The sequence below is a fragment of the Sphaeramia orbicularis genome, chromosome 15 (assembly GCF_902148855.1).
Source record: "Sphaeramia orbicularis chromosome 15, fSphaOr1.1, whole genome shotgun sequence".
In the NCBI taxonomy this organism is placed as follows: domain Eukaryota; kingdom Metazoa; phylum Chordata; class Actinopteri; order Kurtiformes; family Apogonidae; genus Sphaeramia; species Sphaeramia orbicularis.
The window spans coordinates 25,490,814-25,509,630 of record NC_043971.1 but is presented as its reverse complement, the minus strand read 5'-3'; the positions used below and the strand labels follow the sequence as shown (position 1 = coordinate 25,509,630).

General features: G+C 41.0%; 1 protein-coding gene across 8 annotated transcripts in view; it reads right to left on the bottom strand.

Annotated features, from left to right (window-relative positions):
- Positions 1-18,817, bottom strand: part of ehbp1 (EH domain binding protein 1) — a 150,873-nt gene that overhangs the window by 66,846 nt on the left and 65,210 nt on the right. For all 8 annotated transcript variants that reach the window (XM_030155379.1, XM_030155385.1, XM_030155382.1 and 5 more), the window contains 5 exons: positions 10,633-10,811; positions 10,085-10,133; positions 3,984-4,808; positions 2,530-2,571; positions 2,279-2,425 (listed from right to left, as the gene is read on the bottom strand). In XM_030155379.1, coding sequence (XP_030011239.1) covers positions 2,279-2,425; positions 2,530-2,571; positions 3,984-4,808; positions 10,085-10,133; positions 10,633-10,811 — 1,242 coding nt within the window. The remainder of the gene's footprint in view (positions 1-2,278; positions 2,426-2,529; positions 2,572-3,983; positions 4,809-10,084; positions 10,134-10,632; positions 10,812-18,817) is intronic.

Here is an 18,817-nt window from a genome sequence, read left to right as displayed (position 1 = left end):
ATGGGAAAGGCTCGGACCTCTTCAGCTGATAACACAGACACACACGCTAATCAAAACAAGACATCAAGTAATCTAATCTGAATCACTAACAATTATCAGCACATTGGCCTCGAGGCCAGTCGTATTCCTTTGATCAATGCTTTCTATTAAAAAAAGTGTAAACAATTCAATATCTCCTTCTTGCCCCTCCTCCTTTCACTCCTTCCTCCTATGCATACAGCTGTGTGTGAGGAGGGTTATTAACCAATTGTCCTTGGAAATGAGTAAGGAAATCAGTAGAAGAGCAAGAAGAAGACAGGCAGAGAGCAGAGGGGAGGGTCTAGCTACTTTAAGGAGCTAATCTAAGTGAAGTCGGCCATCTTGCCGCACAACAAGGGACAGTAGAGGACCTTTTTTTTTGGCCGCTAAGGAATATATCAGTGCTGAAACAGCTTTGAAAAACTCTTTTAATTTGCTTTTTTCCTCTAAAGACTTTCAACACCACCAGTCCTTGGAAGGTCCTCATTTATTTTTTTAGATTATGCTGAAATGGTTATTCCTGTGGCATGCACACTGACACGAACACACAGACAACACACTTATATACAGAACATAGGCATGGAAACACACACACTTTAAAAACCATCTAATTCAAGGGCATATTCCTCTTTAAGGATTCAGGCAGCAAATGCAGGGGCATGCGGCTGCTGCCTTTTAGATATTTCATTACCAAAAGGTATTTATTTCATTTTCCCCTCAAATCCCTTGTCGTCACAATTCTCACAAGACAGAAATTTTTTTTTCTTACCCCCTTTCCTTTCCCTGAAACCATTTGGAAACGTCACTGAAGATTTGACCACAGTGCTTTCCCAGGGAAGCTCCTGGTCCATCAGTGCCCCCCTCCCCTCCTAGTATATTATGTTCAGTGGAGCGTGCTTGGTTCAGAGCTGGCAATTTCGCTCGTGTCTTCTCTAGTCTAGTTTGCTTCGGTACAGTGACTCTCACCCTCTGTTACCACGAATGTACTTTTGCTGACAGGTGTTTGTGTACAACATTTACTCGGTGTTAGGAGAAATTTGAGGGAGCAGCAAATTTGGTCTAGATGTCATAAAAATTGTGCAGAGTCAAGTTGACCAAAGAGACAGAATGAAAGACAGGAAGAGAAATGTTATAGACATGGGAGGGAGTGGAAGAGTCCATCCATATTGCAGAATTTCTAACTGACATGTTGAGGTTTGACGTTCAGTAGTCCTCGAGAGAGTATGAGCATAAGTTAATAAGGAAAAGTCACAGACCTTTCATAAGGAGCTCACCAAAGTGGGCCACCAGACGACTGGGACTGGGGGGAAAAACTGACAGCCCAGAGGCAGGCACATGGGACAAGCTTTTCCAGCACATTGCTAAGTGTAGTGAGCAGCAAAAAGGGAACTGTTGAAGCGGTTCATGTACTTGAGTGTTTAGGGGCCTGTGGTCATTCTTATAGTTTCTCCAAACTGAGGAGATGACATTCAACACACTGCTGGATAGAGCAAAGCTGCATTTTCAGCCAGGTATTTTTATGTGCATTACAATTGTGCATTAAAAAAATACCTCAGATTGGAAACTCTTAAAATATCCTAATAGGCAGAGGCTGTAACAGTCTGTGAATGGACAAAAATGTGAATGTGAAAAAATGCAATGGAAGCAATTTCAGTAAGTAAATCATTTCTAAATGTAACAGAACGAGCGTCTGCATGTGTGGACAATGAGAAAACTGTAATATTCACAAAGTAATTGAAAAAAACAACACATAAATGCTATGTTATATAGGAAGAAGCAACAAAATGCCTCAATGTACCAGGAGCAGCAGAAACATGTGGCTGGAAAAGGCAAATTTTGCAACAAAAAAGCCTGAATCAACACTATATGAAAAAGGATGTTTCAGGTGTTAACCATCCACAACAGGTTTTTTGATCTAATAAATTAAATTCTGCATCAGAGACCTCTGGTTACATCTGTTAGCTCCTCAATCAACATCTCATATTAGAGCATGAAATACTACAGCTGACTTGCAAAGCTTGAAAATTCACTTTAAGCTTACATTATTTTGCCAAAGGTGTGTGCAGGGAGCCTTCACAAAGCATCTTAGCAACCTTACCTGAAACCATCTCAGTTGTTGTAAAGTGATTGTGATTTTGTGCTGTGCACTGAGAAGAACTGATGAAGGTTAACCTGACCTACCTTATGCGTCAAACAATTTGATTTATTTTTTCTTCACCAGTGTAACAGATACACTGACACAAACAGCATGGTGACTTACATCAGAGACACTTGTGGCTTTGGCTGGTGCAGTCACAGCTGAGTTGGGGAAGTTTTTCTGGCCAGCCTTCATCGCAGCGTCTCTGCGGGCCTGTTCCAGTAGAAGTCTGGCTCTTTCCTTCAGCTCCTCCTGACGGGACAGTACTTTCTGGGAGCCGAGACAAAGAGAGAAATAATGGCATCCGAATAGAAGAGAAAGGAAACACTTAAAACTAAAACAGTGATTGACTATTTTACATTGATATTACCTACCTTCTCAGCGGGGGGACTTGATACAGGAGCAGGTGTTGGCTCCTTTGGAAAAAAAATATTGTAATTACATTGCAAGCTCTTCTGTGCTTATTATTATGGCAAGGATTATTAGTCTATTGTCAGTGATGACTATAATTTTATGTACATGTACACTTTGATTAAAAGGGAGCAGTTGAAGTTAGAGGAGGATGTACAGTAGGAGCAGGGTAAATTTCCCCTGTTGTACACAGCCTTACGGGGGCCAGTCTAAGCCCTGTCTGGGTCCAGTGGTGTGGAGAGCATGACAGCTTTGACAAGAAAGCAAAACACATACACACCTAGCTTAGAATGTTATCGGCAAGGTAATCCCAGCTGCATTATAAGGCGGTGCAAATAGGGGAAACAGAGCTTTTACATTTGGCTCTGAGGAATATTATAAGCAAGCTGTTTATAAAACCAGAACCATGTTTATCCTTTTAACAAGTCAAATCTGGCCTGGGTGCTGCATCCCGCTTACTAGATAACACCAGATCAAAATGGGGTGTCATAGCAGTCATAACCCCCCTGCTGCCCCCCGCCTTTCCTGTGACCTTTCGACTTGTAAACAGGAAGCTGTAATCTGGGGTTAACCAACGCGGTTAGGAGTGTGTGAGTGTGTCAGCTTGTCCGCACATGGATACAGGTGCGTGCCAGTGAGTGTGTGAGACGAGATGAGGTGTGCTGTGCGCAAAGCATCGCCACGCCTGAGTAGTCACGACACCAACTGCCATCAACTGAAGGGATGAGAAATATAATGAAAAATATAATGAAATGTCAAAGCAGGGGGTTCTCCTGGGTGCTGTCTATAGTCGCCACATGTTAAGGGCCCGGCCTTGATGTGTCTGGTTTTTCGGCAGGGAGACAGGCTTCGACAAGATCTAATGCAGAACGGGAAAATTTCAGTTCGGTCATCTCTGCAATGGCATCAACGTGGTCAGGATTTGAAGCTTAGTGAATGCCAGGAGGGAATGAATGTTCACTGCATCCTCTGTCTTTTGACTGATGGAGCGGTGAAAGTTTCAGGAAAAGCGAGGTTGCAAGGATAAAAACCTAACAATCCATTTAAGAGCCAAGCAGGTATATGTAGGCGAATGCTTTTAGAATCTTAATATCTGACATAACCAAAGGGACGAGCATTAGTCTTCATCACTCACAGTAATTCAGAGGTTGGAGACTGTGTACAATTTTGTGAGATTACAGCTTTGTTAAACATTTACCAAAAAACACTGATGAGCATAGTCAGTGTTTTAGTAAGGTAAGTTTTACCCATCATCCCTCCTAGTTCCACCCATTTTTCTGCAATTTTGTTTTTGCTGTAACTGTGAACATATTACTACAAGATGTCAAACTACTCAGGTAAAGTAACAACATGAAAAAGTAGTACATTTTCCTGTTGTGCATTTCCATGTGTGCTTTTATTCATCTGGGTGTTTTACCTGTTTGGGGGTCGTGTCTGTGTGGTTAACTGAAGGGGAGCTGGTGTCCGTCGAGGGCTCCGACTCAGAGTGACGCAGGCTGGCCCTCTTCTTCTTAATGAGGTCAGCATCCCTGTTATAGGAGAAGCCCAGTTTCTGGTGGGGTGACGATGATGATGGGGAAGCCCCTCTTCTGGTGGGGGAGCCTGGCTCTGCTCCAGCCTCTCCCCTCTCCTCATCCTTCTGCTGTCTGTCCTTTTCCATTGCTCTCTCCACCCTCTGCGGTAACTCACTTAAGTCCAAAGTGTCGGCTTTGAGAAATTTCCCCCTGTCCTCAGAGCCTGATGGTGTCACATTGGACCCAAGAGCTGGTCTACCAGTGGAGTCTGTCACTGAGGTGGATAATGCTGTACGTGGCGATGGGACAGGAGATGACAATGGTCCTGCTGTTTGCGAGGTGGCTGAAACTACTCCTGTTTCAGCCTTCCAACTTGGCTCCATCGCCTCCTCCTCTTCTGCTTTACTGCCATTTGACTCAGCGTTAACATCACCAGTAGATGTAACAGGTTGAGAGTTAGCCTGGCGGTGCTGCACGTCATTCAGTTCAGCATAGAATTTGTCCTGACCTATGGAGGCGTTGGTATCGGTTTCAAAGTCACCCACCTTGTAGGTGCTGCGACTGCTGTTTTCTTCTATCTGCACAACATTGAGCTCCTCGCCAGAGAAGTGGGCCCGGATCTGGTACAGATAGGTCATTACAGTGAGCTTGTCTGGAATAGCCAACAGCACCATATCGGATGGTTCCAGGAGACGGGAGATGCCCAAACTGGCAAAGCCATCATACGCCTGCAAAAAAAACAAACCAATGTTAAAGAAAGTCACATTGCCTATAATTTTTAAAGGACAGCAATATAGCAAATACAGCTGACAATAGTTGGTGATGGGAGAAGACTGATTTCTTTTTCCTGATGCTGGTTTTATTTGGTATATGGTGCATCACATGCATGATCCATGTGTGTATGTGTTCATGTGTGTTTGTGTATGAGACACCTTTGGCATGACTGATGACAGGTCATGTCAGGGATGGTTGTCCCCGATAAGAGATGCAGATACCCCAAGACAGAGCGCTTAATCCCAAAGTGTGTGTGTGTCTGTGTTTGTGTGTCCTTATCTTTTCCCTACATCAACCTGCCCACGCTCTCCGTCACGCGTGTAATTGGTCTGATTAGAGTTTGATGAGAAAATACAGGTCTGATTATCAAGCGACACACGAAACCCAATCCCCCATCACCAGATAGACTGAGACAGAGAGACAGAGAGGGAAGGGATGAAAACCATTATCGCAGCCAATGACAGGTAAATAAATAGATTAACAGCACATGCATACACAGACACTTCCTCCATTCCTGCACCCACACAGACACAAACACGCACACACACGACCCATCCATCTCTCCCAGATATCAGAGCTTGTATCTGGCCTGCTTGATAGTGTTGATCTAATTCCAACCTGTTGCAATGCTCGTTTGTTTCACTGCCTCCTTAGATCTCTGCAGTCTATCAATCTCTCCCTCTCTGCTTTCCATCCTCCTCCATTTTTCTTAACCTTTATTTACCTTGGGGATTGTTATGAAGAGCCTGCTTATTCTTTTTCAGTTCCATCTTTGACCTAAGTCCTTCTTCTTGTTTCCCTTATATTTTCTGTACTTCTAAGGTACAGACAGGTGTGTGCAACATGTCACAAACTTCTTGTATTTCAACAATTACAATGAGGTACACAGTAATGAAACTCCTGACAGCACATGGGCAAATTTTAGGACGTTATGTTGAATGCTTTATTAGAGGGCACAGCTGTTAGTGTTCAGAAAAATTCCCTTTTTTCACACCTCCACTAAGGATGTCATGTGATCAACAGAATTTCACAAAAACTACTGCACAAATTTCCGAAATTAATTGGAATGGTAGGGCACACTTATAACTTGGAAAGGAAAATGAGACTGAACTAAACACTGGCAGAACCGAGAAAAAGCAGGAAAACGTAGCTCATAATATGTGATTTGTTTGTCATAGAATAATATTGTGGTTCAAGAAGAGCAGACTGTTGGCCTTGGCAGAGGCTGAGTGCCCCTCTAGTTTCTAACTGAATTCGTCTCTATGAAAGGGAGTACCATGGAAGCAGAAAAGGCACAGAAGGGGAGAAAAAGAGAGTGAGAAGGTGCTGCTGTCAACTGAGAGATGTCTCTCAATTTACAATCAATTATGATGTCTTTTGTTAGGAGGAGTCTTTTTCACTTTCACCTCTTTTGTCCCTTTCTACTGGCGGAGAGGGTAACAATGGGCAGAACATCTATACTCGCACAGGGAAGCGAGGTGTATGCAAGTGTGTGTTTGTGCTTGCAAAGACAAGGAAAGAAGAAAGAACTGACGGTGGGAAAAAAAGAAAAGAGAACAGAGAGGAGTTTGCCTTTACAGCAAGCCTGTTTAAGTTCCCTCCTCCTTCCCCTGGCAGAGAGGGAGCGGGAAAGAAAAAAGAAGAAATGGAGAAAGAAAGAAAAAGAATATGAGGAACAAGAGGGCCTGATTGGGTTTCTAACGCGCATTCAGGGGAGCAAAGTGTGCTAGCATTGTTCCCCTCTCACCCAGGGTAGGCTGTGAAAGAGAGCGACAACTTTGCTGTTCAAAAGGGATAGAATGAAAGAATGAAAAGAGTGAGAGCAGGAGAAAGTGAGAGCTGTGCAAGGAGGGAAGGAGGGAAGGAGGGAGGGACACTCTTCAGTTGGGTTTTGTTTCAGGGTCGATGTTAGTCTTGACATGTTCTACAGTCGTTTTGACCTCAGTGTCATGCTTTTTTTCAATCTATATTTTCTCATGTAGCTTGATGACGTCATACTGAGACACTGGTCACTCCCACAAGCTGTTCCGGAAAGATGCATCTACAATGGGATACTTGACTACAGCTATAGGAGCAGATGATAGTTATTACAGTTCTGAAATTTTCATTTAGCTTTGTTACCTCTGCCAAAGAGGTTACGTTTTTGCCAGCGTTGGTCTGTCTGTCTGTCTGTCTGTCTGTCTGTCTGTCTGTCTGTCTGTCTGTCTGTCTGTCTGTCTGTCTGTCTGTCTGTCTGTCTGTCTGTCTGTCTGTCTGTCTGTCTGTCTGTCTGTCTGTCTGTCCGTGTGCAAGATAACTCAAAAAGTTATGGACAGATTTGGATGAAAATTTCAGGAAATGTTGATACTGGCACAAGGAACAAATGATTAAATTTTGGTGGTGATTGAGGGGGCACTGATCTGCCTTGGTGCCGAGTGCTTTTGTAGTTTGTCATGTTTTTTCTTTAAGTTTAAGTTTCATTTCTGTTTTGAGGAACTGACTTTGTTTTATGTAGATTTAGTGTTTACAGGCGTTTTGAAGAAAGCCTTGATTTAATGAAGCTGAAAAAAGAGGAGAATCAAACAATGATACAGATATAATAAAAAAAAAATGTGTTTATTAAAGTCCCTTTATGCAAAGCCTTTTTACTGTTATTGTTTTGTACATTGCACTTCCTATTTAGTTTGTATGTTTTTGAGAGTACTTTTTTTATTTGTTATTTGAGATAATAAAATTCATTTCCAACTCTTAATTTTGTTTTTTCTTTATCAAAATAAAACGTTTGATAGCAGTGTATGTAATGGGTTTATTAAATTAATATGTTTTGTTTTTAATAGAGGTGATTTTTCTTTAAGGTGAAGAGGTCTATCACTCCTGTTTTTCATCACTAAACTGACCAAGCTTTAGATTTGGACTAAATGTCACTGTGCCCTGCCCCAGGTCACCGCTCCCTGCTCCTCCTCCACTCCCTTCTGGTGACTGACAGCTATCTATCGTTGTCAATCATCGACACCCCTTCCCCTTCCCCTCAGCCCTACCCCTCACGGTTGTGCTCACAGCAATTTAGCCTGGTGCTTGGTGCTCTGCTATCAGATGGCATGACAAATGACTTCTCCTCTGTCTCATTACACACACACACACACACACACACACACACACACACACACACAACAGCACACACTAACAAAACTGACAGGACGGAGGCATACACTGATCATAATGCAACAATATGAACATAAGCAAACATATCATGTACACTAATAATGGATCATTTAGAAGGTTGTAAATTTCTTAAAATACTCACTTCTATTTAAAAAAAAAAAAAAAACTATGCCCAGTATTGATTATCCTTATCTGTCATAATTCAGCACAGTCTGAGCGTATTGCAATCATTCCTCACAGATGGACTGTGAAAGAAGGAGGGGGCACGTCTATCAACTGGTCATGAAAAGCAGAGATAGGTGTTGCTTTCTATTCATTTCCATTAATGCTGTCCTCTCAGTAAATTTAAGCAAGACCCTAAAACGGGAATGACGGAAATGAATAAAACAGTAGACACACTATACTCTAGATATTTCTTTACCTTGTTAATAGATGGACAAAAACCCATAATGCTTAAGTTTGGATAAACATACTCTAAGGGCTAGAATGAAAGGTCGAAGGACATTTAGGTGATATTGAACTGTGTCTCCGCTGTACTCTGCAAATAACAACCTACTTGGGTAAATGTACAACAGCAACTCGTGTAGATCTTCACTATAGCTGGTCGCACTGCACTGGCAACAGTGCTGCAGCTATTCACCAGCTATCACCTTCTACGGCATATTCCTATATTACTTATATCTAACCAATTTCTTCAGGGCTACTTGAACACCTGGAGGGGGGTGAGGGGCAGTTAGCAGATATGGGATTGGGTCTCTCTCTCCCTCTACTATGGTTATTGTCAACAGGGTAGCATTCATGCCTAACAGGGCCACCAGAGGTTATCGCTGAGCCAGAGTGTGTATGAGAAGAGGAAATCAAGCTGCAGGAACCCGACTCATATCGTTCTGTGTAGCCCTCGGGGCCAGAAAGGGGACAGAATGTCTGTGTATCTGTGTGTATATGTGTGGTAACAGAGCGAAATGGGAAAAAAACAGCAGTGTGTGCAGGAAAAGTGACTGTGTGTGTGAAGAGCCAGAGGGACACAGGGGAAATGCATCTCAAACTGTAAATGTGCAGATATGATGACATAGGACAAGGTGCTTTATGACAAGAATTGGTTATTCACTTGGGTTGAACACTGTGTACATAACTAAGTCACAAGCACAAGGTATGAATTCAGCCATGCCACTACCCAAGGTAGATTACACCTGTGCACAGATATGTAGCATTTTCAATTTCAGTACAACTTTAATCATATTTTTAGTTTAGAAAACTCTTGTAAGCTAGTGTCTTTCCTTTTTCAATAAGCTCCATGAGAGATGCTGGTGGGCACTCCTTGAACTTTTTGTTTTCAGATATTGTTAAAAGTTATCTCTTAATTAGACACGTGCTTAAAGACATTTCCACAAAGTTTTGCGTTGGAGTCTGCAGACTTTAATTTTTACTCCAAATGTACGTTGTTTCCAGGATGACTCAATAGCTGAACAGTTTAGGTGCATTTTCTGCATGTCATTGTCATATTCTCTTTACTCACATTTCCAGTGTCTGTACACTTTCCACTATTCCTTAAACCAATTAAAAGATCGTAAAAAAAGGAAGCTGGTTAGAAATTTCAGTTATCGGCCACACTGTTAACTAATAATAGGTGTTAGCCCTGAATAAACATATTGTTTGACCCCTAGCTCAAACAAAGGAGTTTAAAGTCTAATCAACACATGATAAATAGGCTCTTCTTATACATACTGACTTCATGCAGCAGAGGCTGTTTAGTAAACTCCCAGCAGGCTGCTGAGCCAAGATAGCATCTCACCTCTGCCAAGTGACTAAGTCATTCTCGGACTCATACAGCCACATATACACATCACAGTAAGGGGAAAGTCTTATAAGAACTGTCATTAAACCGTTGTGGCGTTACAGCATATATGCGAGTGTGAGCACACGCACACACCTGCCTTCATGTGGGCTTTCATCCTTCCCATTAAATCAAGTAAACACACATACACCCCATATTCAGGGATTAATAGTAGATCTCTAAATAAGGCCAAATGGAGATGTGGATGGGAGGTAGCTAAGTGGTGTGAAGGGCCCAGCAGTGGCTGCCTCTTACCTTTTTGTTGTTTTCTTTAATATCCTGAGGATTGAGCGACTTGTAGTCTCTGGAAGAACAGTGGGAAGGAGGCCGGCATAGAAAGGAAAAAAAAAAGAAAGACAGAGAGAGAGATAGCAGAGAAAAAGGTGTATTTAAATATGCGTCACATGTAATGGCATTAGAACTGTAACATGCAATTTCATAGCAGTGCAATCAACAGAAGTAACAGAGTGGAAAATATGTAAAAAATAAGACACACACAGGAATGTGCCAGTGCACACGTGTAAACACACACACACACGCGCACACGCACGCACACACACACACACACACAAAGGCTATACAGAGCATGGTTTTGATAAATAATGCTCATGCCTGCTCTTTGATGGACTGAAGGGTTTCTGTGCATGGTGTTTCTGTGTCTCTAACATGCAAAAATGTTATGTTTAGATACAATCACAGTCTTGTTAGGAAAAACAAACTAGCAGAAAATAGCAGAATAACAGATTTACATTCTTCACAAGCAGTAGTGATGGGTAATATTAGTGTATGTGTGCATTTCATACATTATGTCAGGTCTGAAGTGGTGCAGCAGGGCACAGAAGGCCAGGCCATTCCTCCAGGAGGTGGTGAAGTTCGTGATTTTCACCCCACGGTAGTTCTTGGTGACCTCTCGACACCAGACCAGCAGAGACTGGCTGGCATTGGGCTTCCCACCCAAAACTGGACTTGGGACTGGACTGGGCTGGAAGCAGAGAGAAGGAGGTGATATAGGGTTAGAGACATGGGCAAACGACAAGAAAAAAAAAAAAGAAAGAAGAAAAAGAAAAAATACAAGTTTTGAATTTCAGCTTAAAAACCTATGTGCAGTATATCTTAATTAATCAAATGATCCAAACCAAACCCACCCAGTATATGTGGCATAGAGACATACAACGAGTCCACACATATGAGCACAAGCTGACACACACCATAATGAAGGGTCATTCACAAAGCAGTGTATGACCGTGGATAATGTAAATGTCTTATTAATTAGCTCTGCCTTTGAAGTTCTTATCTGTGTTGAAAGCTTTCACTATTAGGAGCCTGTCCTCTCCCAGACTCCAAATCCCACAAATCCTTGGTGGCGTGTAGACACTGGTCTTCCTCTAACAGCCACCAGATCCGACAGTGTTCTGATTATTCAGTTGGCTACGGACTAATCTGGTTATGGACGGAGAGATATGGGATAATTCTCTCAGATCATTTGAATGTTTAGTGGGAAACACAATAAATGTCATTGAGATTTCATTCATTAAAGGCCAGTGATCAAAAAAGACTGAATATTTTTCACAGTCTGCATATGTATGAATAATGACATTTAAAGGCTTTAATGATACTAAATAAAAGTCTTCCTCCCTGTATTAAGAGAATTTATTTAAATTGCCTCAACTGTAGTAAATCACTTTAAAAAGCATATTAAAATACAGCTGACCATGTCTATTCTTTTCTGATGTGTTCTTATATAATACTAACACAACTTTAACATGTGAAGTTTGTCTGCAGTATGTGATGTTTAATGTCAATTACAAATCATGGATTTTTAAGCGAAGGTTATAGCTAAACTTAACTTTTAATATGGGGTATAAACTGATGAAATATTTTTATTATCACTTCATGGTCACATTAGACATTCTAAACAAATGTAAACATGCATGATTATAAAAGCATTTGAACTGTTCAAAAACCGACTAGTTTAGAGTTTTCTTGGATATTTTTGTCTATATGTATTCTGTCCAAAGAGAAGCTCAAAGAAACTCTGAGTCCACCATGCCAAGCTATGCATTTTATTTTATTTTAAATCTGTGAGATGTTAGTTTTACAAGAGTTGACAATGACCTCCAGGACATGCTAACCCAATTTACTGATGTGAATAAGTGAGATCAGCTCAGTAAAAATAGGCTGCCTCCTGCAACAAGACATGCAGCAGCCATCCAACCCCCTCTGTTGGACTCTTTGTGCTACTGCAAAGGCAGGAAAGAAAGAACTGAAGGAAATCAAGACATGGGTACACTGTAATTAAAAACACAGGAATTAGTGATATTGGGTAATGCTTTGTCAAATTAAACATGTTCAAGTTTTGTGTTAACTCAGGGTAGCATGCAGGAAAAAAGGTTTTATTTGGAAATGAATAAATGGCAGAACTATTTGTTCTGGCATTTTTTCTAGAGTACTGCTGAGAGACAGAAGTAAACAGCCACTACCTCTGAATCATTATCCCTACCTAAGGTGGGCATAATGTGAAGCTAAAGCAATGCATTGCATGTTTTAATTTAATAAGCTTTTGGTAGACAACATCATAAAGTACATTCTCCAAGTTGACAGAGTTCTCACACTACATAAACGATTCATGCAGAGAAAGACTGGTAGAAAAATGACATGCAGTATGCAGACACCTGGGCATCTCTTGCTCATCTATTGTTGCAGTTTAACCTGTGACCATGTACCTGGAGCCTGCAGTGAAGCCACAAGGGCCAAAACAGATGAAAGAGACCGGAGGCCACCTCTAATAGCAACTCCTAACCTTTGTTAAAGCGCTTCTGTGTGTGTGTTTGTATGAGTCATGGAGGACCCTACGGCAGACTCAGTACCGGCAGACGGTAGCGGGGGCCTGAGGGGCGGACACTTGACATTTCCGGCTCATCTTTAAAAGAGGGCCTTAACCTTTCCCTATAGCTTCTCCAGACACGTTTTAGGCGGCCTCGACAGTGCCTACATGCAGCTTGAACAAACAAAAGCAAGAGAGAAAAAAGAGAGATAAACCTGAAAGTCAATACCGATTATAACACAATCGTTGGCAATTACTATATGAGGATAAGGAGAGGTCAGTGTAAACAAAGGATGACTTTTTTTTACCAAGTAGAACATAATTGTCACTTAAAGGAGTAGTGAGCTGACAAATACAAGACAATACAAGAATTGAGACTGAAAGATAGCTAGAGCAAGGAAATGCAGTTCTCTTCATTTTCCCGACACATGTGCACACATTTAACTAAACTTGTTTCTCCAGTCTTTTGTTTGTGACACCAGTTTGTGTGTTCAACAGTGAGTTTCAAACGTGTGTCTGTTCAGGGAGCTCCAGTGTGGAGTGGTCTTCCTCCAGGCCTTCCCATTCTGCTTTTTCAAGTGACGGTTGAAAGTAGCTGTCTAATTTGAGCGCTCTAATTACCTGGGATTAGAGACCAGGTGCTATTAAAGCAATTAGACACACAGCACACTCCAGTGCTGCAGACCCTGCACCCTCGCCAGCGGAAATAACTCGCTCTCACACAAACGCACACACCTGTGTATTATAACCAGTGGCAAACTAACACATATATTATATTAGCCGGTAGGAAAAACACAAAGGTGACCAAGCCAACACGAATTAAGCCCACAGACAACAATACAAGCATTGAATATGAATAAGAAGAGCAGGTAATGCACAAGTGGGGGCAAATGTCACTCCTGTACAAATTTACTTATTTCCATGCACTTACATAAGTCTAGCTTGACACGAAGGCTGTGTTTCTGTAAACACCTTGACTTAACTAAATACCTGGTACTTGAAAAACCCATAAGGATCCAAACAATTCTAAAAATACACAGCGTCAATGAGACTAAGCTTTCCTTCATTCTTGATTAATCAGTTTTTTGGAAAACAGAATGACAAGCAGTGACCACATATTCCAAATAACCCCAACTGTTGTAATTTTCTCAATCGGCAGCCCAGACTGTTCCATTATACTCATTCCAGATAAAGGTTTACAAATGCATCTACACACTCGAGCTTTCATATCCATCAAATATTAAACAAATACCATATCTTCTTTTACAGGAACAGGCTGCATTTCCTTAAGACACAAACACGGGAGGAGTGAAAATTTCATGAGGAGCAGAAACGCACCCTGACTTATCAAACAGTTTGCTGTCTTGCCTAAAGGAAGGTGTGCACATGTATGTGTTGTGTTTGTCTTTTATCTGTCTGTGTGAATGTCACTGCGTGTGTGTGTGTGTGTGTGTGTGTGTGCATGCGAAAGACTGACACAGCCATGTAACTGGCTCGGCTCGAGGGTAGGATTAGCGGAGAGCATTGCCTCGGCCCACAAACATTCCATATTAAAAAATGAAAAGGCAACCTTCATTACTATCAGTGGCACATAACCTCCCCTCTTCCTCCTCCTCTGCTACTATTATACACAGCCCTAACAGCCTGGGCAAAAAATACAAGCCACTGACAAGAGATTCCATTATTCCTGATGCCTCAGTGTCAACAACGTACGTCCAACAGGGCAAAGAAAGAAAAAAAAATGGAAGGAAGGGAAAAAGGATGTGAGAGAGAGTAAAAAGAAGGGGGGTTAAGCTGACTACAATGCCTGAATGACAAGATAGGAGAAAACCTAGAAATGGAAGCGTTCATGTTCCTCTTGGTGCTGCTGTCAGGAGGATTTTTGGTGTCAGAGATGTGATTTTGGGACAGAGGGATGTGATTTGAAATCTGGAATCATTGGTAAAGTGAATGAACCATGATACGGAAAATTAGAAAATTGTCACACTTTGATCTTAAGTCTTCCATAAAACCATAATTCTGTGTAAAAATTTTCCTTTTGTCCTTTTAGATTTAGACCCTATGCTGAATACTGCTGTACTCAACATGAAAAATTGACAAAATACATTTTAGAGTAACATGTATCTTCAATTAAGATAAAAAGTACTGAGGCTATTTGTTACCAAAGGTCAAGAAATATAGATTTGCACTGACAATTCATCTTTTTAAATGAAATTTCAGAGTGATATTGGCAGCTAAGCAGAACTGCAGATCAATCTACAGCTGAGACATGCTGTTGACGCAAATGGACTAATAAAAACATCATCAAGTATTAGACACGATTAAATGTACATGGTTTGACTTGGAGTGTGGGGGTCATTAAAACTGGCCTTTCACAGTCATAAAAAAGATACAAGTCAAATGCTGTAAGTGGCGGCTTTGTCTCTCACTTCAGGGCATAACGCTTCAATGGAAACTTAACTGGCCTCAACCCAATGACATAAACCCACAACTCTGTGGAGAGAAAAGAGCCTCCGTGTCTTTCCAATCTCACTTTCATGGCTTCAAAGCAGTGTCAGAGAGTGTCACATTTGAGGAGGTGTTGAATCTCATACTCTTTAAAACTTGTAATCCGCTCAAGGAGCCTACGGCACAAAAAAAAAAAAAAAAAGAGCTACATGCACACTCACACATTGCGAAGCACACATAAACATAGACTCACTCCAAATGACAACAGGGTCTACGCTATAAATGCACACATACTGTATGCACATACAAAAACTTTTATTACATAAATGCACTTAACAGAGGTCTGCTGTTATGATTTCCATTATGTTTTTTCAGGACTAATAAGATTAGCAATCAAGTTGATCAATAACTATTTGGAACTGATAATTAAATAAAAAATTTCATTCTGAATTCAAGGGAAACTGTAACACCTGTAAACTCACTGTGGAATCACACAAAGAAAGCATAATTTCAACAATATCTACTGCCCATTTGACTTTTGAACGTTGACTACTGCAACAAGTGGTGCCAGGCACAACAAACCCCGCCCCTCACACCTATTGTAGTTTATTTTGGCATCGATCCAGCTGATGTCATCATGCCTATGCATGTGTTGATGTCAGCATATGAAGTATCTCTGTACATGCGCCAAGTTTTAAGTAAATTGAAACAAAATTGATGTTTTTTGCTCATTATAAGTAAATAGGGAAAACAAAGATTTTAAAAATTCATAAAAAATTTGAACTTTGACCTACTGTTCCCAAAATGTAATCAGATCTATTCTGGGTCACTGGCAATCTATAAACCCAATTTGGTATGAAATCAACCAATAGTTTTGCTGCTAGAGTGTTAACTAACAACCAAACAAACAAAGAAACAAACTGAACCAAAAACCATACCCCTTGCCTCCCCTTCGGGGGCAGGGTAATAGTAAGTGCTCTAATGATACAAATAAATGTAACACTAGACAGTGCTGTGGGTGGGATAGTGTTTGCCACCAAAGCTGCATTAGAACCAGGGTTGGTCCTTCCATTTTAAGTATTCTGTATCACCAGGCTAATCAGTGACAAAGTGGAGAGCATCAAAATTAACTAAATGTCTTTTCCTATTCCTAATGGCTTTGTTTCTACAGTAAGCTTTTTAATGTTGCTCATTATCTGCTCTGGCTTTACCAAATCTTTGAGCCAAGATATTGCAAGAATAGTGGTCTAAAGTCAAAATGAAATGAAAAAGTAGGACCAATGGCCCTGTAGCTTACCGGCCAAATTAAAAGCTTTGGGAAATGTATCCAGATGCCATTTATTATCACCCAGTTATGTGTATTTATTATATTACAGAAATAGCCCATGTTTTGGTCATATTCCGTTCAGATCTGTCAAAAATTCAAATTCCAACTTGCTATCGTTGATACCGATTTATTGTATCAATCCACTTCCTATCTGTAATAATGGGAACCTTTTTCAAAGTGGCACCAAATCAAGAATCAGATCCGGATCGAAATAATTTCGATACCTTGTGTTGACATCATCATAAAGAAGCTGTATACCAAGTTTGAAGTCAATCAGAACTGTAGTTTCGGAGAAAAAGATGATTGAAATTTTTTCCCCATAAGAGCCCATGTTAAATTTTCCGTAAGTTCCCGGATGCAGAAGATGATCGTGATCAGCATGTGGCCATTATGTTTTGGTCATCTCCTCATCAGGGCTGTACTGTAGAAATTTCAACTTGATATCATGTATATTTACTGAGTTATTGCATTGATCCACTTCCTATCTCTTATAATGGGGAAATTTTTCAAAGTCGCACCAAATCCAGAATCAGATCCGGATCCAAATAATTTCACTAATTTTTGTTGACATCATCATAAAGAAGCTGTATACCAAGTTTGAAGTCAGTCGGAATTGTACTTTCGGAGAAGAAGACGATTGAAATTTTTGTAATGGACGACAGACGACAACGACAATAGCTTACGGCCTGTCGGCCGGTAAGCTAAAAAGAAAGTTTTGTCAATGGAGGGCCCCCTCGATCCCCCGTGAATGAAAATGTTCAACTTAACCAAAATGACAACAACTGAGCCCTCTGAAAACCTTGGGAAATACAAATAAGTAGTGCATTGAAAATTACATAAAAATAATCATACTAATAATTCTGATCCCATTATCAGCAGGAAATACAAATAGTATACTATATAGAGACACTAAAGCTTGACTTTAATATTTAGTAATAAAAAAAACAAAAACAGGTGGGGAAATAAACTTGCATTTACCAGTCATCAGTGATGGAAAATATACACTTGAAAACAAATGCAAATTTAAATACCTGATCAAAGTCAAGAGGTTAGGCTTTGTACACTCAAGAGGCCTGTATATCCAGATGCTTAAGGCTCTCATCTGATTGGTTGGGCTCTAACTACCGACATCCTCAATTATTTAATTGCACTTTCAGTCAAAACAAGTAATTTGTTTAATCTGGTCCTGCTACGTCCGACATCTTAGCATTAGAAAAAGACAGACCGAGAAGGCCTGATCACCTCATGTCATCTTAGCCATGAAATTATGCTTTGGATTTCAAACGTTGCTCGCATGAGAGCAGAGAGGAGGGAGCGAAGTCCAATCAAAAGTTCAATTATGTAAATGGAGATGTGGAGTGGATGGAACAATGGGAAAAGGGGGAGGACAAAAGGTTGGAACAGGAGAGGAGAGCGAATGTAGCGTGAAAAATAATACACATTAACATACAAAGGAAATATCACATTACTGTTGTAATCATACCTAGGAGGGGCTTCCTCCGAAGAGCTGCTGTGGGAGTGTGTGTGCATGAATGTGTGACTGAGCATCTAGACAGTGTTCAGCAAGTTGGGCTTCAATTTATAACTATGTGTCAGAGCAGGTGCAGAGAGAATGATAACCTTTTACACTTGAGAGGCTGCATAGAAGTTGAAAATACGGCAGATTTGGCTACTTGTGAGCAAGAAACTCCATAGTAGCAGACATGCTTTTGGCTTTTGTAAGAATTTTGCAACAAATCTTTGTGCTACTGCTTCATGCTAATATCAGAAAGTACAAAAAATATGCAAATACATTCATCGTGGTAGTGAAGGGGGGAGATGTTAGCGATTCATTCAAAAGCAGATATGTGTCCCATCTAGCAATGAACCTGCAGGCCAAGACAGAGGGCCTTTCGGCAGTTGGCTACAGAGATGCAAAATGCAAAATTCAGGGAAAAGCGTTTTCCTTTTCCAGGACCATTTTGCTTCCAAGGCCTATTCTGCTCCAAAGGCATAACCATGTAAAGCAGAAGAGAAAAAAGCTGAAAAAGGAGAGGACAAGCAAGGCATTGAAATTGAAATAAAACTGTTAGATGAAAAAAACACAGTTTGGAGGAGGTAACAGACAAAGGACTGACTGTGCCAGCATACAGCGTGCCCACCCGCCTGCTTGCTCATCTAACGTGTAACACAGGGGCATAATGCGGTGTAAGAGCTGGCTTTAGCTTGTCATGGAAACAGCAGCAGCATTACCCACACTCACGCCTCTTCAAATTAGCTTTGGCTGAGGACAAAAACAGACATGCGGCGTGGTTAGGTTTTGGAATCGAGTACGCATGTAAGCATGTGGTGGGGTGTTGGGGCAATAAGGGTTGATGATATGGTGGATGATATCCACTTTAAAAGGAAC